The 20,032-nt window shown below is 38.7% G+C and overlaps 1 protein-coding gene across 4 annotated transcripts in view; it reads left to right on the top strand.

The window, feature by feature from the left end:
• The window catches only part of PCYT1B (phosphate cytidylyltransferase 1B, choline), a 65,499-nt gene extending 45,689 nt beyond the window's left edge, over positions 1-19,810 (top strand). For 2 of the 4 annotated variants that reach the window (XM_048494487.1, XM_048494486.1), the window contains exons 2-8: positions 2,418-2,517; positions 3,992-4,108; positions 5,705-5,856; positions 6,137-6,215; positions 9,818-9,960; positions 11,451-11,639; positions 17,608-19,810. In XM_048494487.1, coding sequence (XP_048350444.1) covers positions 2,418-2,517; positions 3,992-4,108; positions 5,705-5,856; positions 6,137-6,215; positions 9,818-9,960; positions 11,451-11,639; positions 17,608-17,820 — 993 coding nt within the window. In that variant the 3' untranslated portion in view covers positions 17,821-19,810. The remainder of the gene's footprint in view (positions 1-2,417; positions 2,518-3,991; positions 4,109-5,704; positions 5,857-6,136; positions 6,216-9,817; positions 9,961-11,450; positions 11,640-17,607) is intronic. The other 2 variants (XM_048494488.1, XM_048494489.1) reach the window with 2 other exon arrangements.
• The last annotated feature ends 222 nt before the right edge of the window (positions 19,811-20,032 follow it).

Consider the following 20,032-nt stretch of genomic DNA (forward strand, 5'->3'; position numbering starts at 1 on the left):
CCCATGCTACACTTCATTGTTACACTTGCCAGGCCACTCCTATTCAGATGCCCTCACCTATTGACCTTTACTCACAGGTATATATACTCCACTTGCTTTCCTTTCCTACTATCAGATCCTCTGAAGATGCCAGCCACAGATGCAGGCAAAACGTCAGGAGAGAATGCTGCTAGAACACAGCTATACAGCCCGGAAACCACACAGCCCCCCTATGTTCCTTATTAACGGGTTTGGAGCTCGTACTTCCAAGTCATTCAATATTAATCTGATCCAATTATCCTTGTTCTCCATTAATATGCAACCATTATGCTGATGTTTCCTGCTTTCTCCCAGCACCACACCTTCAATAGGTAATTCTTCAGTGAGCCTCACCACTGATGGTTGTATCTTCTTTAAGTTTGATGGAACAGGTAAATGGGATAAATGAGATAATTCAGCCAACTCCTATGCCCAGGAGTTCCCTTTATTTGCATCAAGTTGGTTATTAGCTAAAATCCAACTTGACCACCTGTCTATTTCCAGTCCTATGGGTAGCTCTGCATTCAGGTCTTGGCCAACTTGTTTTGGGATTAATTGCATGTTATTAAATTCATCTGGTAATAGGGAATCTAATATATTAGGCTCTTCTTGTCTTGTGATGATGTCCATTTGACGTTCACACTGCATTTTTGGTGGTGGTATCCTTCTACTCCTTATTAACTCCTGCTTTAGCAATTCTAATCTATTTATTATTCCTTCCTGTTCCTGCTCAGGCAAGGCCAGGTAAGAGTCTTTCAGATTTTCTTCCAAAGTTTGAGTTTGCATTACTTCCAAAGAGCAATGTGGCTTCTGAAAATCCATCAGCTCTACCTGTTTATCTATAGCAATCATTCTATCACTTGGGGTCATAGGCTTGCCTGGATACCCAATATTTTCCTTCACTGTTCATAGTGCACTTCCCTTTTGGACAAATGCAGCATTAGAAAATAATGGATGAATAAGGGTGTTCTTAAAGACCCAAGACAAAAACACACCCTTAGAAGCCAGCAAAGCTCTTTTACGTATCAGCAAAAAAAAGATTTTGTGTTAATTGAACGTCAGCAATACTCTTGGTTGTTGGATGCTGGTTTCCAGAACTTCCACTGACTGCAAGTTTACATAATTAATTTCCGCATTCAGCAACATTCTAAGATGTCTCTTAACAAGATAGAATTTGCTCCAATCAGTGATTATACCTCTGTACTTGCATATAGTTAAACAGATTTTATTAGGAGAGAGAATCAAGTTGCAGGAGCTCCCTGTTTCATTACTTTTTTGGGGGAAATCAGGGCTTGTTCCTTTAACGGTCCTTAGCTGATTCGCTGTCTGTTTCAACAATTGTGTCTCCAGTGGCATTAAATTCTACACATACATTTTGTTAACTAACCACAGATTTTAGTGATTTTTTATTATGCAAATACTGTAGTTATAGCCATGCTATATTCTTAAACTGGTCTAATAGCTACTCTGTATTCCCTGGGATCCCTGAGAGCTGTAGCATTGTGATGATAGGACCTAAGGATCTGTAATAAAATTCTCAATACTTAGGAAAGCTGTGATAGTGAACATGGTATGAAACCAATGCAACATTTAGTACGGACAGAATATATATACCATTGCCTTCCATTCTTGCGTTCTATTCTGTAGTTCAGTATCACACAGCAACATGAAAGGAGAAGAGCAGGTGCTTTCAGTGCTTTAAAAGTTATAGGAAGGAGTCTGTATTGCAAGCTAAAATTCCTCACAGTATTATTACCAACTCCTTACAAATATGATTTGAATACAGGGAAGCATAAACATAACATCTTTGATAGAACTGTCTGAAATTTTGACATTCATTGGCATTGCTGATCTATTAAAAAACTAGTGTTTTGTGTCTCCTAGGACAAAATATATATTTGATTATTTTGGAACAGAAATAAATATGAATATGTTGTATTTACTTCATGAGGTAATTGACTTCTAATTTATTTTAAGGCACTTTCAGAAATATCCTGCTGTTTAGAGACAATAGGGAACAAAGATGCCATCAGATCATCCTCCAGCCCCCTGTGTATCACTGCCTACCCAAATCAAAGGGAAAAGATTTTATGTAATCAGCATCCTTGTAATTAAGCTTCTTATACTCTGGTCTTAAAGCCAAAGAGAGATACTTTAAATCAGTGTGCAAGATGGATTATGTCCCTGCATCCGCTTCCAAAGCATCAGAGCTGAACTAAAACCAAGCTTTAAGGATAATATTAAGTTGCATTATTCTCTTTAAAAGTCAATGGACATACTTTTGTTCCCACAAAAGGCAAGGGCAAGGAGCAAAAGAAGTGTCACTGTGAACAGCTCCTGTTGACTGAAACCTAATGGTCTCCCTTCCCTTCCCAATTCTGCTCTTCCCCTCTTTCTAGACTTTGTCTGCACCTGCTCCATTTGCAGGTGAAACAAGCTGTCAGTGCAAAGCTCCTCATGAAAAGCTAACCATTGCTCAGGCCCGCCTGGGAACACCAGGTGAGTCTTGATCTATGAGATAAGAGATACATTTGATAGAATGCATTCACATATACTCCTTGCAATTAGTGCTTATAGGAGAGACAGATTATATTATTGGCAAGCGCAATGCATAAGAGACCACCTGTTCACCTACAACCGCTTATTCAAATTCCCCAGTTTGTGAAAGATATTCAAATATCAAGTCAATCAGTTGTTTTTATTTATATGTATTACAGTAAATGCTCCAAATATTCGCATTAAGTATGAACAGCATAACAGATCATTTCTCCCAGATGACCCCCTTCCCCAAACTATTGAGATCTGTTGACAAGGCACTGCTCTAAGTGCAGTCCTTCCGCAAAATGCAGGACTGGCATCCAAAACGAGCCAGGCTTTTTGAATTGTTTCCCCAGTTTTGTAGAATGCCCACTTTTCTTTTCACTGGATTTTTCTGAAGTGAGCTAAGCTATCTGGTGCAGTTTGCTTCATGTTTGTTTCTTTGATAATGTTGAATTCTTTTAATTATGTTAATATTAATTTATTTTTGAGTGTGGGTAGGTGGATGGATGCGTGGGTGGGTGGGTAGATGGATGGATGGATGGATATCCCCAGTGTTAAGATATAAACAAGTGAAAGCTAAAGCCACAGAATTTGTGTGAAATTGTCAACACATGAAAGTTTCCTTTTTAAAAATTTCAAGCATTCATTCTATACATGCATGTAAATACAGACACTTAGACTTTAAATTTAAACAGAATATAAGGAAAATGGGGGTAATGGTGAACCAGTAAAGTAGTAGAGTATGTTGATATCAAAGATTCTCAAGAAAACAAGTGCATATTTGATGTTCAAAGAAGCAGTGATTGATTACACTGATTTGTCAGCAGAATCTGCTGGCATTTGTAGATTTTTGCCGTGGTCCCCTTTCCCCAGCAGTCCTTTCCAATCCCTAAAAAGTTGATTCCCGGGATGGAACCAAGGTAAAAAATCACCCTCCTGTCCCTTGTGTCAGCAGAGCTGTGCTTATATAAGAAGGAGGAAGACCCTCCTTTCTAAGTGCAGCCCCAGCACACATGAGTCCTGGTATCCCAGGAATCAACTTTTCTAAAGTCAAAGGGTATAGGAGGTAACATGGCAAAGATCTTTGAATCTTGTGTAAAGAGGTTGCTGAATCCAATACTAAATTGATTAGATTTTTAAAAATCTGTTTATGATTCATATTTTTGAAATAATGCTTCAAGGATTCTGCACTTTAGTGATGTACACCAAGTTATATAATTTGTTTCATTTTGGTAGATTAATTCTACATTGCTTCCTTTTAATTTACAGTGATTTTTAAAAATCTGGTTGAATGTATCAAATCTGAGAAAAACAAAAGAAGCTCTTGAATTTAGAGTGATTTTTAATATACATGGCAAATGTAACTGTAGGTGACACAGATGTAAAGTTATTGTGATGGTTTGACTTCTAAATTATTTCCTTCCTCCCACAGTTGACAGACCTGTCAGAGTCTATGCAGATGGAATATTTGATCTCTTCCATGCTGGTCATGCCAGAGCTCTTATGCAAGCTAAAACTCTCTTCCCAAACAGCTACTTGTTAGTAGGAGGTAAGGGCAACAAAACCTATCCATTAGGATGATAATTCTTTCCACATGATTTGCACTGAATTGTTCTTCTTCTTTTTATATAAATGTGTGATGACCCTTCCACCCACGGCCACTCTTTTTTTCTTTATAAATAAACATAAGTGCAAATTAATATTTATCCCCTTAATTCTTCCCCATATGGTAGCTGCCACCAGGAATATAATTTTTTTTTAAAAAAAAACACCTTTATGTCCTTTTGGGGATGTGTACGAACTTCGAAATCAAAGTGAATGACTTATGTGGTCCCAAGGAAAATAGAGTGGGATTTTAATGTTTCTTCAAAGTAAGATTTTTTTTAATTGATAGGTAACTTCAAGGTTTCAAGCAAAATATTTACAAAATCAAATCAAACTGAGGAAACAAATACTTTGAGGACTTCACTAAACATAAATTCACTCCGACAGCTTCTGTCTCTTTCTCATAGTTCTCTCAGACTCTATCTTCATTTTGTTTAAGTTTATTAAGGCTCTGATTTTCTCTGCATACTCTGACTTTCTGACTAACACTCTCACAGAGCTTTGACACTCTGACTTCTCACTCAGAAACCCTAACATGTTCACCAGCGTTTGCTACCACAAAGCTTTTACTCATACGGTCTTTTCAGTTAGAAGCCCTAACATATTCTGCCATGCTCACACAGATCTTTAACTCTCTCTGACTAGAGTTTTGACATTCCCAGTTCTTTCACTCTGAGATCCTGTCACCTTCTGCTCTCTCTGATACCTTCTGCCAGTTTAGAACAGCCCTTCCACATGCACATTCTGGAATCAACCAATCATCTTGCTCTCTCCTCTCCTCTCACTGCCCTTTCTCTCCATAATTCAGCTCTCAGGTCAAAGTAACACACTCTCACACTCACACACTAAAATCATTACAAAAGGATTTGTAGAAGTTATTCCCTAATTTTATAGAGACTAGAAAGACATTTAAATCTAGGTTTGGTCAGGGACTAGAGTTTCTGGTCCTTCCATCTTAGACTTAAGAAAGGGCCTGTGACTCAAGGACATACTGCTTCCAGAATTTTCCAGTTTCAATCCCTGGCATATATACATATATGAGGGGTCATATAGTAGGTGATGCTTGGGAACCTGGAGAGTCACTGCCTGTGTAATCAGATTACTGACCTTGATAAGCAATAATCTGATATGGTAGCTTATGTGTGTGTAGCTTCCTTCCTTCCTTCCTTCCTTCCTTCCTTCCTTCCTTCCTTCCTTCCTTCCTTCCTTCCTTCCTTCCTTCCTTCCTTCCTTCCTTCCTTCCTTCCTTCCTTCCTTCCTTCCTTCCTTCCTTCCTTCCTTCCTTCCTTCCTTCCTTCCTTCCTTCCTTCCTTCCTCTGAGATCTTGAACAATAAAACCATAAATTTAAATTTAAATAAGACCCATATGTAAAAACACCTCCCTTTGACTCTTCTCTGCAGCCTCTAAAGAACAAGCAACAAAATAAAATAAATATGTTAATTCTACAGTTGCAAATATCTGTGTTTGCAAATTGCTTTGAAAATTTTTAAATTGTACAGATTTGTTGCAGTTGATGGGCAATTTTAATTTTTTTGTCAGTTTGCAGTGATGATCTAACACATAAGTTTAAAGGATTCACTGTAATGAATGAAGCCGAGAGGTATGAGGCCCTCAGACACTGCCGTTATGTGGATGAAGTCATTAGAGATGCTCCATGGACACTTACACCTGAGTTTCTGGAAAAGCATAAGGTATTTTTACTTTATTGTTCATGAAAGGAAATAAGACATTCTTTCTAGTTACTACTTGATCGAATAATTGAGACCTTCCTGGTAGAAAAAAAATGACATAAATGCAGACAATACAAGTAAAAACTACACATTTGGCTAGTGTGATTCATGCTTTGTTTCCTTTCCAGCCTCAGCATATTTTAACATTTTAATTTACCTCCAACTACTCCAACAGCGCATCTCCCTTTTTTGGCAAAGATTTGCTATCATTTCAAACCACCATATTTCTTGTTTCTTCCAGATTGATTTTGTAGCCCATGATGATATCCCATATTCTTCTGCTGGTTCGGATGATGTGTACAAGCACATAAAGGAAGCAGGTGAGGGCCAGTTTTTATTTTCACTTTGTCAATCCTTTTCTTAAAGATTGACTGAAGTATATTTTGGCTTCACATTGCCATATTGCTGGTAGAACCAATATAACCTTCTGCCAACAAATATAGATGAATATTAACTTTGCCAGAAAGATTTTTTTCCTTGAAGCCACATTATGGTCTTGGGAGATTTCTTAATTGTGGTCTTTATGAGTTATTAGTTTTGCTGCATACATATTTATTGAAGTGTAGGAGTAAGTTGGGACCTCTGGCACAGTTAGCATCACCAAGCCAAGATCCCAACAAAGTTCCTATAAGCTTTGCATCGGGAGGTGACTATCACTAGGTCCAGTAGTTCCCATCTAAATTCAACTACATCTGGAAAAGTAACATCTGGCAGAATTTTTCTGTCTCTGAAACTCTTCAAACTGCAGGAACCATCTCAGGGTCCATTTCTAGCAGCCTAAAGCCAATATCAATGGTTTGGCTATTTAACAAATAGGTGACATGATGGTTTGATATCTTAGGATGGTAGAGCTTTTAGGTTGATTGTAATATAGGGATTTTATTTATCACCTCCTGCACTTTGGGCTTTCAGAGATTTGGTTCTAAAATATGTATCCATGTGGTACAAAAAACTTTCAATATGCTGGATTGGGCTTCCTTCGGCTACCCGCTTCTTCACTTAGCAGAAGGGAATCCTGGATCCAGTCCATCATGTATGCTTGCTTGTGGATATATATACATTTATATCAATATACATGCTTGTGGGTATATATCAGTTCATCTAAGATAACCAGATGCTATACAAACTTATAAAAGAAAAGAAACCATCTATTCAGGTTTACAATCTAAAATAGTAATGGGGTGCTGTGTGGTCTGATCTGAAGGTGTCAGCCACTGATGCAGGCGAAACGTCAGGAGAGAATGCTGCTAGAACACGGCCATACAGCCCGGAAACCACACAGCACCCCAGTGATTCCGGCCGTGAAAGCCTTCGACAATACATTAAAATAATAATATTTGGCAAAGCTGTACCTTAAAATGTATAGCCTAACAGTTGAATGACAGCAAGACAAAAGGTGGTAATCTTCTCTTCATGAAGGTGTGATCATGGGGGAAACTATTCCTATAAGACCCGAAGCAACAACTGTAGCTTTAAGAGACAAATGCCCTCTGTGGCTGTTAATAGGCAACTATAATAGTTTTGCTAGGTGTAACCATGGTTTCTCTCAATAAAAGGCAGGTGAAGGAACAGGGCACTTTACAGGATGGTTAAGACCTTTGACAGTGCACTCATCAAGGCCAGGTCCTGTGGCAACCACCGGGTAATTTTCTGTTACCTAACTTGCGTGACTACTCCAGGCATGGTTGCTTGCTACCCCACAAAAGCTAGAGTGATGTAGTAGTTTGAGTTTCAGACTAGGATCTGGGAGGCCCAGGTTCAAACCCCCTCTCGCCCATAGAAGCTCACTAGATGACACTTGGCCAGTTGAAAACACTCAGCTAAATCACCCTTACCAGGTTGTTGTGATACCGCCCTTCGGGGATAGGGCGGTATAAAAATCTAATAAAATAATAATAATAATAATAATAATAATAATAATAATAATAATAATAATAATAATAATAATAATAATAATAATAATAATAATAATAATAATGATGATAAAATGGAGGAGAGGAGAATGATATATCCTTCTTTGAGTCCCCATTGTGAAGAAGGGTGATTCATAAATGAAATAATTAAATAATAAATATAGATGGAGGCAGATAGAATATTGAATGAAACAGGAAAAGGTGAGGTTGTGGGGTTTGCCAGGAAGAGGGAAAGAACAAACAATGTGGGGGGAAATGAGGTACCCTACACAAGTCTCTGTGGGTTCCCTGCTATGCATCTGTGGCAGACTTTCCCCAGGAACAGGCTGCTGAGGTAGGGAAGAAGGGGAAACTGAAGATGGAGTGGGAGGAGATTAAAGATAGGTTGCTTGGTGGGTGGGGAGGAAAGAAAAGGCAGGAGACAGGGAGAGACGGGGCTTACCAGAAGAAAAGAGGAAATAGTGGGAGGGGAAAATCCTTGCAGATCCCCCACTTAAACACTCTATATCTAAAGACTGAGGCTGTCCACTTTTTAAGCATACTTTTTATGTTAATTTAAAATAGGGTATTTCTGCTGTCTTTACTGGGTTCAGAATTAAACCCAAGAGAACAGATTAAGACTCCTGAAGAAACCTGTTTACCTTAAGCTGTTAGCAACACAACTAACAGTGCTGGAAGTCATTAAAAAAGGAACTAATCTTCCTCCTCCAAAGTCATGGAGAAGAAGAAGAAGATTAAGAGTTGGATTTATAACTTCGCTATCTCTCCTACAGGAGATTCAAAGGGGCTTACAAACTCCTTTCCCTTCCCCCCTCATAACAAACACCCTGTGAGGTAGGTGGGGCTGAAAGAGTTCAGAAGAACTGTGAGTAGCCCAAGGTCACACAGCTGGCATATGTTGGAGTGTACAAGCTAATCTGAATTCCCCAGATAAACCTCCACAGCTCAGGCGGCAGAGCGGGGAATCAAACCCGGTTCCTCCAGATTAGAGTACACCTGCTCTTAACCACTATGCCATTGCTGCTCCATGAATGTCATTCATGCTGGGGTTTGTCTGATATGGGAATAGAGGATTAAAAAGAAGCAAAATACAATTTATCCTTTTGTTTGCTACTGCCTTCAAAGAGGAGATTTTGACTGAGGTTTCAACATATTCTCTAATCACCCTTTTCTTCTCTTATCCATATTTGTCTAACTTAATATATCAACACTGGAAACTATTGGTCATTAGTTTGTGAAATATGCCAGAAATATCAGGTTTCTTTCCTCAGTCTCTTAGGGGTCTGTTGGAATAACAGAGTATTTACTATATGGTTTAAAGTGAGAGCTGGATTTAGCACATAAATTAATTACGGTTTACAACCTCAGATTATGAGCAGCTTCTAAATAAAAAATACTACATTATAAATTTTATGTAACTGGTTAAAAGTACAAAAGTTTGGTAATTCTGTGATTCTTCAGACTTGACATAGATGTATAAAAGAATTCATCATAGACTGTAAGAAGCAGGACCTGACAACATATTCTAGAAACAGAAGATATAGTCTTAGAATGAATGTGGCCATTGCTTGAGAAGAGGCAATAACTATGTGTTGAATTTTTAACTTGTTCCAATATGTATTATTCATACAAGGAGAACATAACTGATCATGTAGCACAATATGTGGAGGCTCCTTCATCATAGGTAGATTCCTCATTTTAGTAATGTATCTTATCAAATTAAAGAATTCTTAATAGTATAACAATAATAATGATCTCTACATATGCAAAATTGATTAACACTGTCTTTGTGTTTGTATGGTTACCTAGATCTAACATAGCGGCAAATGATATGCCCTTCTATCAGTGGCTTGAAAAAGCACTGCACTGTGCTCAGAACTAGTTTCTGAATCCTACGGCCTGTAGGCTCTGATGGAGCCAAATCAATTAAGTTACCATAACCAGGTCATTCTGAAACTGAATATAGTAGTAGACCTCAGAGCTCACGTTTATCTCTCCCTTTTAATTAGGAATGTTTGTACCAACTCAGAGAACAGAAGGCATCTCAACTTCAGACATTATCACCAGAATTGTACGTGATTATGACGTATATGCCCGTCGTAACCTTCAGAGAGGATACACTGCTAAAGAGCTGAATGTTAGTTTCATAAATGTAAGTGCATCAGTCTCCTCTTTCTTTTAAATTGAATTAAAAGAACTGAGATGATGGCTGCGAACAGAGCAAGTTTCACATTCCATTTGAAATCATTCATTAATTTTAGTGCTCTTCAAAAGAAGCCAGTATTACCCATTCCTTTGTGACTTCTGATGTTTTTGTCTTTATGAATACAGAAAGAGGAGGGAAATGTCATTGTATATTAATATTAAGATCACATCTGTGATTGTTCTATTTAAGCATATACTGGCTTGGAACTTACCCACTGCCAGCTGTAGTTTCCCAATATCAATGTACACCTTTAAAGAAAAAAATTTATGTTTGTCTTTAGTTTCTGTAAACTTCCTTTGGTTTTTGTTTAGAACATAGTTTACAACTCCCTTAATATTAAATCTCTATGCAGCAGGTTCTAAATTTTCTTTATACTTTGGGACATACAACAATTGGAGGCATCCCCTCTTCTTTGGGCTCTGAGGGCCAAATTGTGTATAACACTGGAACTCTATCATTTAGACTTTAGCTGTTTTATTTGTCCATAAAAAGCAAATTTGATCTGCAATAACAAACTATAATTCCTACAGCAATACCCAAATACATTCAGGTGATCACTAGTAGTATTCTTTTATTGTCCCCAGATTCAAAATCCAGATTTAAAAGTGGGTAATTTCTTTGCCAGCCAGCCCAGCCTATGTTCATTATGTTGTCTCTTCTGGCTCCTCCATCTAACAGCTGTGGAAACAGCACTCTGATACTCAGTTGCGTGAACCTGGCAAACCCTTCTGCCAGGTACATTTATGCTAGTACCAGAACTTAAAAAACAAAACAAAAACAGGATACTGAATTGTCATCCTAAAGGCAAAGGCCCGGGAAGCAGCTGATAATTTTTTTTCATCAAAGGTAAAATCGTTCTGCTTATTATGTAGAATGAGATGGTAGACTGAATGAACTATGGGATGTACTGTTTCAGGCTGTCAAATGTTTATATTCTCACTCACGCATATAGAAATAAAAATAAAATAAAGAGAATCACCCTCCATGTTTCCAGTAAATTAATACTTCAGGGAGAGGGCTACACTAAACCTTTCTTGCTGATATACTGGTTTACTACATATTTTTGAAGTTTAAAGTGACAATCTGGTATTCCACCCCCTCAGTTTCATCCCTTATTTTGCATAATTCATAAAATAGGACTATTATCACACACCTATTTGTTGTAATAAAATGAAGCAATATTATCTAATAAATCATCTCTACTTCTCCCTTAGAACAAAAGAGAAAGCCATGGGTAAATACACTTAATTTTCTTAAATTAAACTATTATTCTTAGCAGGATTTAGCAGTCCTATGGTGTTCTCAAATTGCATACTGGATAGTTAGAATTAACAATAATGCTGTTCAGATTACTTCCTGGCTAGGTAATCATTTCAGCACAGTCAAGATTTTTTCATGCTTTTTGGCTTTTTGATTTGTTTATATTATTTTACCAGGAAAAGAAATATCGTTTTCAGAATCAGGTCGACAAAATGAAGGAAAAAGTCAAAAATGTTGAAGAAAAATCTAAAGAATTTGTCAATCGAGTAGAAGAAAAAAGTCATGATCTCATTCAGAAATGGGAAGAGAAGTCCAGAGAATTTATTGGCAACTTCTTAGAGCTGTTTGGACCAGATGGAGCTTGGGTACAACTTTACCATTCTAAAAACTATTTAATATATTTATATTTAATATTCCATCTCTGTTAGCAGCAGCAGAGCCTAGAATCATGGTATGCCACATACTTCTTTGGACCAGAAATCTTATAATCACAGTTGCATGGTGATTTATATTGTGTGCATTGTCACCATGAATATTGGGATCAAACTGAAAGAGATATTGGAAATCCATGCTCAGATCTCCCATCTCTTTAAAATTCCACAAATGCGGGATTAGATAAGAACTAGTATAGCATAAAGACCCTGTGCCCTTTCCTTAGTATTAGTTACCTAAAGACCCTGTTTTCCAGGAGGGGCATTTACACTGACAACTGACCTACCATATTGGAGCTTTCTGTGAACTCTGCCATTTCTCCTCCATTCCTGCCCCACCACACTGTTGTCATAGGACTTTTGGTGTTATAGCCCTTTTTGCAATTACATTTTTAAGTCCTCCAGTGGTGTAGTGGGAGGGAAAGTACCTGCAAAAGACTGACAGAAGGAAAATGGCACCAATGTGGTCAGGGCCTTGGAAAATAGCTATCTCCCCAGTAGGCTATGAGATAAGGCACTTGAACCAGAGGTGGGATCCAGCAGGTTCTCACAGGTTCCCAAAAGTAGGTTACTAATTATTTGTGTGTGCCGAGAGGGGGTTACTAATGTGTTTGCCGAGAGGGGGTTACTAATTGGTGATTTTGCCACATGATTTTTGCCTTAGTTACGCCCCTCCTCTCAGCAGTAGCGCGCAGAACTTGAAGCAGTCTAACAGGAGGTGCACCAGTGTGCGTGGCAACTCCATGCCTCTTGTGGCCACATTCATTTCCCGCCCAAGGGTCGGCACAGTGCCTACGTCCTTGCCACAGCCCCGCCCAGGAATGCCCCACCCCCGGAATGCCCGGACACACCCCTGTCGTGGCCCAGCCAGCCCCATTGGCGCTATGCCACAGTTTGAATCCCACCACCATGGGAACCTGTTTCTAAAATTTTTGGATCCCACCACTGACTTGGACTGTTCTCTTCCTAAAGTAAGTTTGAGAAAGAGTGTATTGAGGATGGGAAAGAGATGACTGGAGTATGATTAGAACACTCTTAAGAAAACCACTCAAATTAAGAAGCTAAAGTAGAGAAAACCCCTAAGCAACCCTGGAAGAGAACACACATGGCAGAACATATGCTCTGCATACTAGGGCAAATGGCATCATCTCAAGTCTACCCTGATGTTAGCATAAGACCATTCCCAAGCATATTACTGAAATGGATATCAGGGATTGAACTAGGTGCTTTCTGCATTCTGCTCAGCTGTGTTGCCTTCCAAATCTTTATGATAAGAGGAGTCCTACTGGATCAGACCAGAGGTCCATCTAGTCCAGCATCCTGTTCCACACAGTGGCCAACCATATGCCTTTGGAAAGCCTACAGTCCAGGGAATGGAGTTTAAAACCTCTCTGTTGTTGCTTCCAGCTCTGGTATTCAAAGGGTTTCTGTCTCGGAACATGAAGTTTGCATGAAGCCTATGTCCTCCATGGCCCTCCCATTTTAAAATGAATATTTTTGTTTTGTTAACTGAGCAGAGCCTCTCAAGGAAGAGCATGATTAAAACTACTAAAAGACATATCAAGCACACTATTTCAAATGAGTTGAAATGAGGGACAGGTTCAGTTTTACAGATTTGGTCATGTGAAAATGTAAAGTAAGATGAATTTTGGTTTTGTTTGAGAGTGACAGTAACATTCACAGAGCAGGAAACTGGAAACAATTTTACATGAAGGCCTTTGCTGAGCCACACCACATAAACTTATCAATTGAAGAGTGACATCTGAGCTAGCATTGTTCTGAAGAAAAGCTTAATGACAGTAGAGCTGAGGTGTTCTGGGAGAATAATTAGTTCCATGTCAATAAGTGCAAAAAGTGAGTTTTTTATGATAACTTGCTATTAGTGTCAGAATTGTTATGAATGCTAATTTTCCACATCAAAAGTTGCTTTCAATGTTAACATTAGATGTACAGGAATAGTTAGAAGCATGTCCATTTCTCAGATCAGAAATGTACATCCATTAATATATAATTATTATTATAACTATTTATAAAATAATATAGTTGAAGCCCATGTGTCATTCCTAACCGTTAGGGTAAGGGCTTCATCTTGCATTACTAGAAATTTCTCAAGTTCTGCTCTGAAGTCCCTATTTTATTGGCCTTTCCTTAGTAACAGAATGTGTGGTGGCCAAATCAGTGAAGATGCCAGAAGATTTGTTACTGAATCTCTAGTGTCTTTCTCCGTTTTAAATAGCAGAACTGGGAAGCTCCAGTGTGGTTTGCGTCAAGAAACTCATCTCCACCCGTGATGTTCACAAATTACCCTCTAGAGCTAGTATTTGCTATACAGGGAAGGCATGTGGACACTGTAGGGCAAATCACAGCTTCAGGGAGTATTTTGAGGTTAAGAAGACATCTTGGGGTGTAGAGGAGAGCTAACTTTCTCATGCCCTACAGTCTTAATCCAAATGCGACCCTCCTAAAGTTGCTATTTAGGAATGGAAGCTCACTTTCTATACAGCCAATCAGGGACTTTCCCATTTAGACCTACTGGTGTAATTCCCAGATGTTTTGCCAGGCATATAAAGTTGCTGTTTGAGAAAGCCAAGCTTATGGAAAGAAATTGATTCTTACAATGATGGTTTTTGTAAACCCAAGTCCTCACCCTCAAAGAATGACTTTTCCTGCTCTTTTCACTTTATATGCCTTCTGATATTTCATTCAGTTGTACTCTCCCCCAGTGAACTGGGATGGGTAGCACTATGTGTCAAGACATCAACAAAAAACAGAAAATTGTTGTTGTGTGAACATAAATACTTTACCCTACAATAGCTAATTATGTTGATGCTGTCAATGAAGATAAGTTTTCAATATTATTTTCCTGTTTCCACTTCTAAGAGGTAGTAATTTTTTTAAAAGTTTGATTAAGGTACAGAGGCCATGATACACCATATAGAAATGTCAGATACAAGGGGCTGTCCTGTTGATATTGTTGCAGAACTTAGGATAAGGGGATGTTTAATCTTTTAGAACTTATTTGCCTGTCAACGCTCAAGGAAGTGTTGAGTTGGAAAATTCACTAAAATAAAAACTGCATCAAGCACTACCTTAGGGGTGGCCAACCTATGGTGCTCCAGATGTTCATAGACTACAACTCCCACCAGCCCCTGCCAGCATGGGCTATTGGAATTGTAGTCCATGAACATCTGGAGCACCATAAGTTGGTCACTCCTGCACTACCTTTTGTTGAAATCACTAGTTAACAATGCAATAGTTGCTTTATGTTGATGCAGCTATTAAATAAATAGATGTTAGTCATTCAGTTCTGATTTTTAATGCCATAGGGAGGTCAGAGCTATCTCCTTCAGGAGAATGAGACTGTAAGCATGAAGGGAAGTCACTCCCAGGGAAATATCTCTTGGAGAATGATTGCCATCAAGGGATGGGTGAGGTGGAGGGATATCACTTCTCCACAAGAGTGACATCAAAAACTTTTGCTATATAAATAATCTAAATTCCATAATTTCTCCATTAGTAGTAGCCTTTTGTTAATTTTGCTACTTTTTAATCTAATTTTGATGTAAGTTTACATGTTTGTATCTAATCCCCCCCCCCTTTTTTTGCTCCCAGTGTTGTTTTCTACCTAGTACTTTTTATCCTGACCTGCTTCCGGGGAGCTCAAGGCAACATATATTATTTCCCTTTCGCACTTTATCCTCACAACAAACTGTGAGATGGGTTAGTCTGAGGATGTGTGGCTAGCCCAAAATCATCCAGTGAGTTTCCACGGGAATTTGAACTCAGTCCACTGGATTCTAGGCCAGCATTCTAACCATCACATTGGCTCTAAATGCTTCTGGTATATGGGGTCATTTGAACCCACTGTATAATTGGTATACTGTTCGTTTATGAACACAATGGGCATTACTGATCCCATATATCCTTCCTGTATCTTTTTATAGAACAACAGTAGTTATTCAAAGAAATGCTTTCCATCAACATAGGTTGCTTAGGAACCCAAGCTCCAAGAAAAAAAGCTCTATCCTTACAAATATTAATGCTAGGTAGATTTATATGAAGTGCATGAGATTTATTTTTTAATTACTTGGTATGCGCAAAAGTATTTTGGACATGGCATGGGCTAGGAGGCTGAGGTGGATTTCCCTCATTCAACCTTAGGGAGTATGAATCCTCCACTCTAATTGGCCATTTCTACATAAGTTATTTGCCCTAAATTAAGTGCTGCTGGAAAGTGAGGTGTTTTTTCCTGTTTTCTGGCAATATTATGCATTCAAGCAACTCCCAGAGTTGCCTTACCTTTTCCCTGATATTTCCTAAATTCATTTTGCTCAAAAGATCACACACTGAAGGCTGGATGGATGTTGAATGGGCAGAAAAATTTGGATTTCTTCAGTTCCATCTGCCTGGAAGCCATTTTCTCCCCCCACCATTGGTGTGTCAGCACCAGCTCCTTAAATTGGGCCCATATACATATTGGGAGCCTGTATAGATAACTCCGACTGGAGTGATACGGTACCTACAAGGTACGGGGTGCCTGCTGTCAGAGGTGCAATTGTTAAGATAGCAGCATCAAGCTTTCAGGGTATCTTTAGGAGACTCTACTGATGATACCACCCAGGTTTGGTAAAGTTTGGTTCAGCGGGTCCAAAGTTATGAACCCTCAAAGGTGTAGCCCCCATCTTCTATTAGCTCCTATTGGAAACAATGGGGGCACCTTCTTTGGGAGTCCATAACTTTGTACCCCCTGAACCAAACCCCACCAAACCTGAGTGGTATCATCAGGAGAGTCTCCCGAAAAATCCCTGAAATTTTGGTGCTGCTATCCTAAAAGCTGCACCCCCTACAGGCCAAAAACTGGAAAAAACACTAAAAATACAGAAAAACCACAAACAGGGGGGCGGAGCTTCAGACATGTAATGGGGGGTTGAACCCAGGAACCCCCCTTACTTACATCCTTGTCACCAACTCCTTCCATTCTTTAACTTTTAGTATACCTCAAAGACCCCCTAGAGAAATGGCATGGGGCTAGGTCAGGATGAAGGAAAAGGATATTGAAGAAGAGAAAGGGGAAGAAAGAATCATGAAAACTGCACAAGGAAAGAGTAAAAAGAAAGAACTGAGAGATTGAGGGAGACTAAAACAAAGGAAAACCTTAAAAAGAAGAACTGTGAGGCCAAAGGAGAATAAAATGAAGAAAGGAACTTGAAAAGGGATAAACAATAAGTAAGGCAGCAAGGCAATAACTAGGCATCTGGAATCATATCAGTGAGAACCATGGCATTTGAAATTGGGGAAACTGGTGTCGTGTTGGGGACTGCTAATCCTAGTGTATTAGTGAATGTGGCAACATTCAGGCAATGAGATGATTTTTCTGAGTAAACAATTTTGTACGGGAATTGTAAAGGTGATATGTCTCTCTTGGTTAGCAACCTCACATTTCTATACTACTAATGTATTTGGGAAACATTCACATAGTTATATTATGTCCAAGACTATCCTCCAGAGGTATAAGTAGCTGAGAACAAGAAGCATTTTGTGACCACAAATTGAAATAATTATAATAATTATCCTGATGTAGCATGGTCAAATAAAATTAAAGATAGTCTTGTGTACATACTCATATTATACTACTATTTGTGGTACAGAAAGTTTTCAGTCCCATTATTACACATAGCATTTAAGTAGTCATTCACTTTTATAATATCTGTAAATGTAAAATTTGGATTCGATTGGAAAATACCCATCATCATATGGTCAAAAATATGTGGTATCATATTTTGTAATCTCTGCTAATGGTTTTTGCAGTACGCAGGTCCATTCTGAATAACTACTGTTTCCTCTTTCAAGCTGACTGATCTCTCTTATGTCATGTGCCTTTTTTGTTCCCTTTGTTTTCCAGAAGCAGATGTTTCAAGAGAGGAGTAATCGCATGCTGCAAGCCTTGTCTCCAAGGCAAAGTCCCACAAGCAGTCCAACACGAGGACGATCCCCATCACGATCTCCATCTCCCCCTTCTCCCTGGCATTTCAGGAAAGCATCACCCCCTTCATCCCCAAAAGCTGCCTCAGCATCTATTAGCAGCATGAGCGAGGGAGATGAGGATGAAAAGTAAAAAAAAAAAAATTACAAAGTGAAATAAAATACACAAATGATTCTCTCATCTATAAGTGAAGTGGGAAAAATAAGAAAAACTATGCATGAGATATTTCTGGGACAGGAAGGGGGAACCATATGGACACTGGAGATGTCAACCACACACAGGTACTTACAGAAAGGGGGGTGGGGGGTTGCTGGACCAGCAGTGAAAGATGAAAAGAATATGCAAAATCTCTGAGCTGCATACCAACCATTCACAGCAATATATTGTGTTGTAGTGGTTGCTGCTGCTAAATCAAGATTTGTGGGGAATCTTGCATAAAAGGGGAACTGTACACCATTTGAGAGTAAGCAGACTGGTATATGGAATTACATGGCAGACCCTTTATCTAAACAAGATGTATCTGTATTTGAACCCCACTACGTAACTTTTAAAAGCAGGACCTTCTCAGAATGAATAAGAAAGAAGCAGCAAAAGCTTCCGAAGTGAAAACAAAGGAGAATAAGGACACCAAAAATCAAACCACTCCAGTGGAACTGAACTCCCTATCTTCCACACGGGACATTCTTTGAATCTGATTGAGTTTGTGAATGTTGCTTGTTGAGCAGGCTTTTGTATCAGGCAAGGTTGCTTTAATGTGAATGCAATTTGTTTGGTCAACTCTTTCAGTGTTTTACTAGTGCCTCAGAAGTGAACTTTTTTGGCCAGAAATTTCTTTGATTTCACTCAGAAAGCTGTTTGGCCAGCAAGCTGTTTCTTAAAGCAGTGGTTTGATCCTCTATTTTTGATTCAGCTACACAGTGTTCAACATTTACGCTGTTCCTTAAGTAATCTTTTATATCCATAGGTTGGCTTTTCAAATTCTTTCCACAGATACACACTTATTTTAAAAAAGAATGTGAAAATGGAAAACCTCACCCCTTGTTCAGACCATCCGTGAGCCAACCAGGCAAAATTTATGGAATCAGTCTCATGAATGCAGGCTATTGCATTAGAACTTGAACTTCATTAGGCTTCTTTCTGAATGGGAACATCTTTTAAGAATAATTTTTTTCAGTAAGCTGTACACCCAGTACATTTTTTCCAACTTGTATAGTATAAATCTGGTAGATTGTTTTTAAAATGTTTTTCATAATATAAAAGCATGTCCATACTATGTACTATATTCTAACACTTATGCAGTGCATAAGTGCATTGAAGAACCTGTATATTTACTGTATAGACCCAGCTTGGGTTTCTTTTTGCAATTTTAGCAACTTGGGTCACCGAGGTATCCACACCTTGTCTTGAAATGCCAAAGCCAAAGCATCAGAAACCCACCTTGTAAAGTGATGTAAATGCATGAACATCAAAGGAAATTGGAGGCTTTTCGCAGCATGTCTAATAAGGCATCAGATTTCAGGATGTCTATTTTGTATGTATTCAAGCCACCATCTCTTTAAGCCAAAACACCTGAAATAGGAGTTCCCTCATAACCGTTCTTCATCATTCCACAAGGAGTGGTTGTTATTGACTCATGTCTGAAGCACTTCCCACCAGCCTTCCAAATTTCTTGCTTTCTGAAATGAATAGTTTGCAACCTAAAGCAAGCCTGTATAATATGATCTATGAAGCAAACGATGATCAACAGCTTTTGCTGGTGGCCCAGGACGGGTTCCAGAAATGTCCTGTTTTTGCTGTCTATCCTAGATGCATCTTCATGAGAGTTATTAGACACCTAACAGATGACAGCATGTGGTGGACTGTGTTAGCCTGCCCCAGGGATTAATGAACTAGCCATGAAATGCTAAACACAGCAAATAAAGAAAAAAGGAGCTGCAAGGGGTGAGGGGACTTAGATTCAAGTGCTATCTGTTAGGTATCAAAGTCATGGATAATTTAAAGCAGGCTTGGTAAATACCCTAAAAATTCAGTAAAATTCAGATTTGGATTTATTTGGGCATAAAATTATCTGTATGCCCGAATAAGACGAATAACATATTCAGATATAACCGAATATTCGGATATATCCGAAAAATTCAGGTCAGTTTGAATTTTTTTATATTTTTTGGTGATTTTTCACGTTTTGGCCTGCATTTTTAAAGCTAGCAGAACCAAAATTTCAGGGGACCATCCGGAGACTGTCCTGATAATACCACCCAATGTGGTAAAGTTTGGTTCAGGGGGGCAAAGTTATGGACAAAGTTATTGTTTCCAATGGGAGCTAACAGGAGATGTACCAGAGGGG

The sequence above is a fragment of the Sphaerodactylus townsendi genome, linkage group LG04 (assembly GCF_021028975.2).
Source record: "Sphaerodactylus townsendi isolate TG3544 linkage group LG04, MPM_Stown_v2.3, whole genome shotgun sequence".
NCBI classification, from domain to species: Eukaryota; Metazoa; Chordata; class Lepidosauria; order Squamata; family Sphaerodactylidae; genus Sphaerodactylus; species Sphaerodactylus townsendi.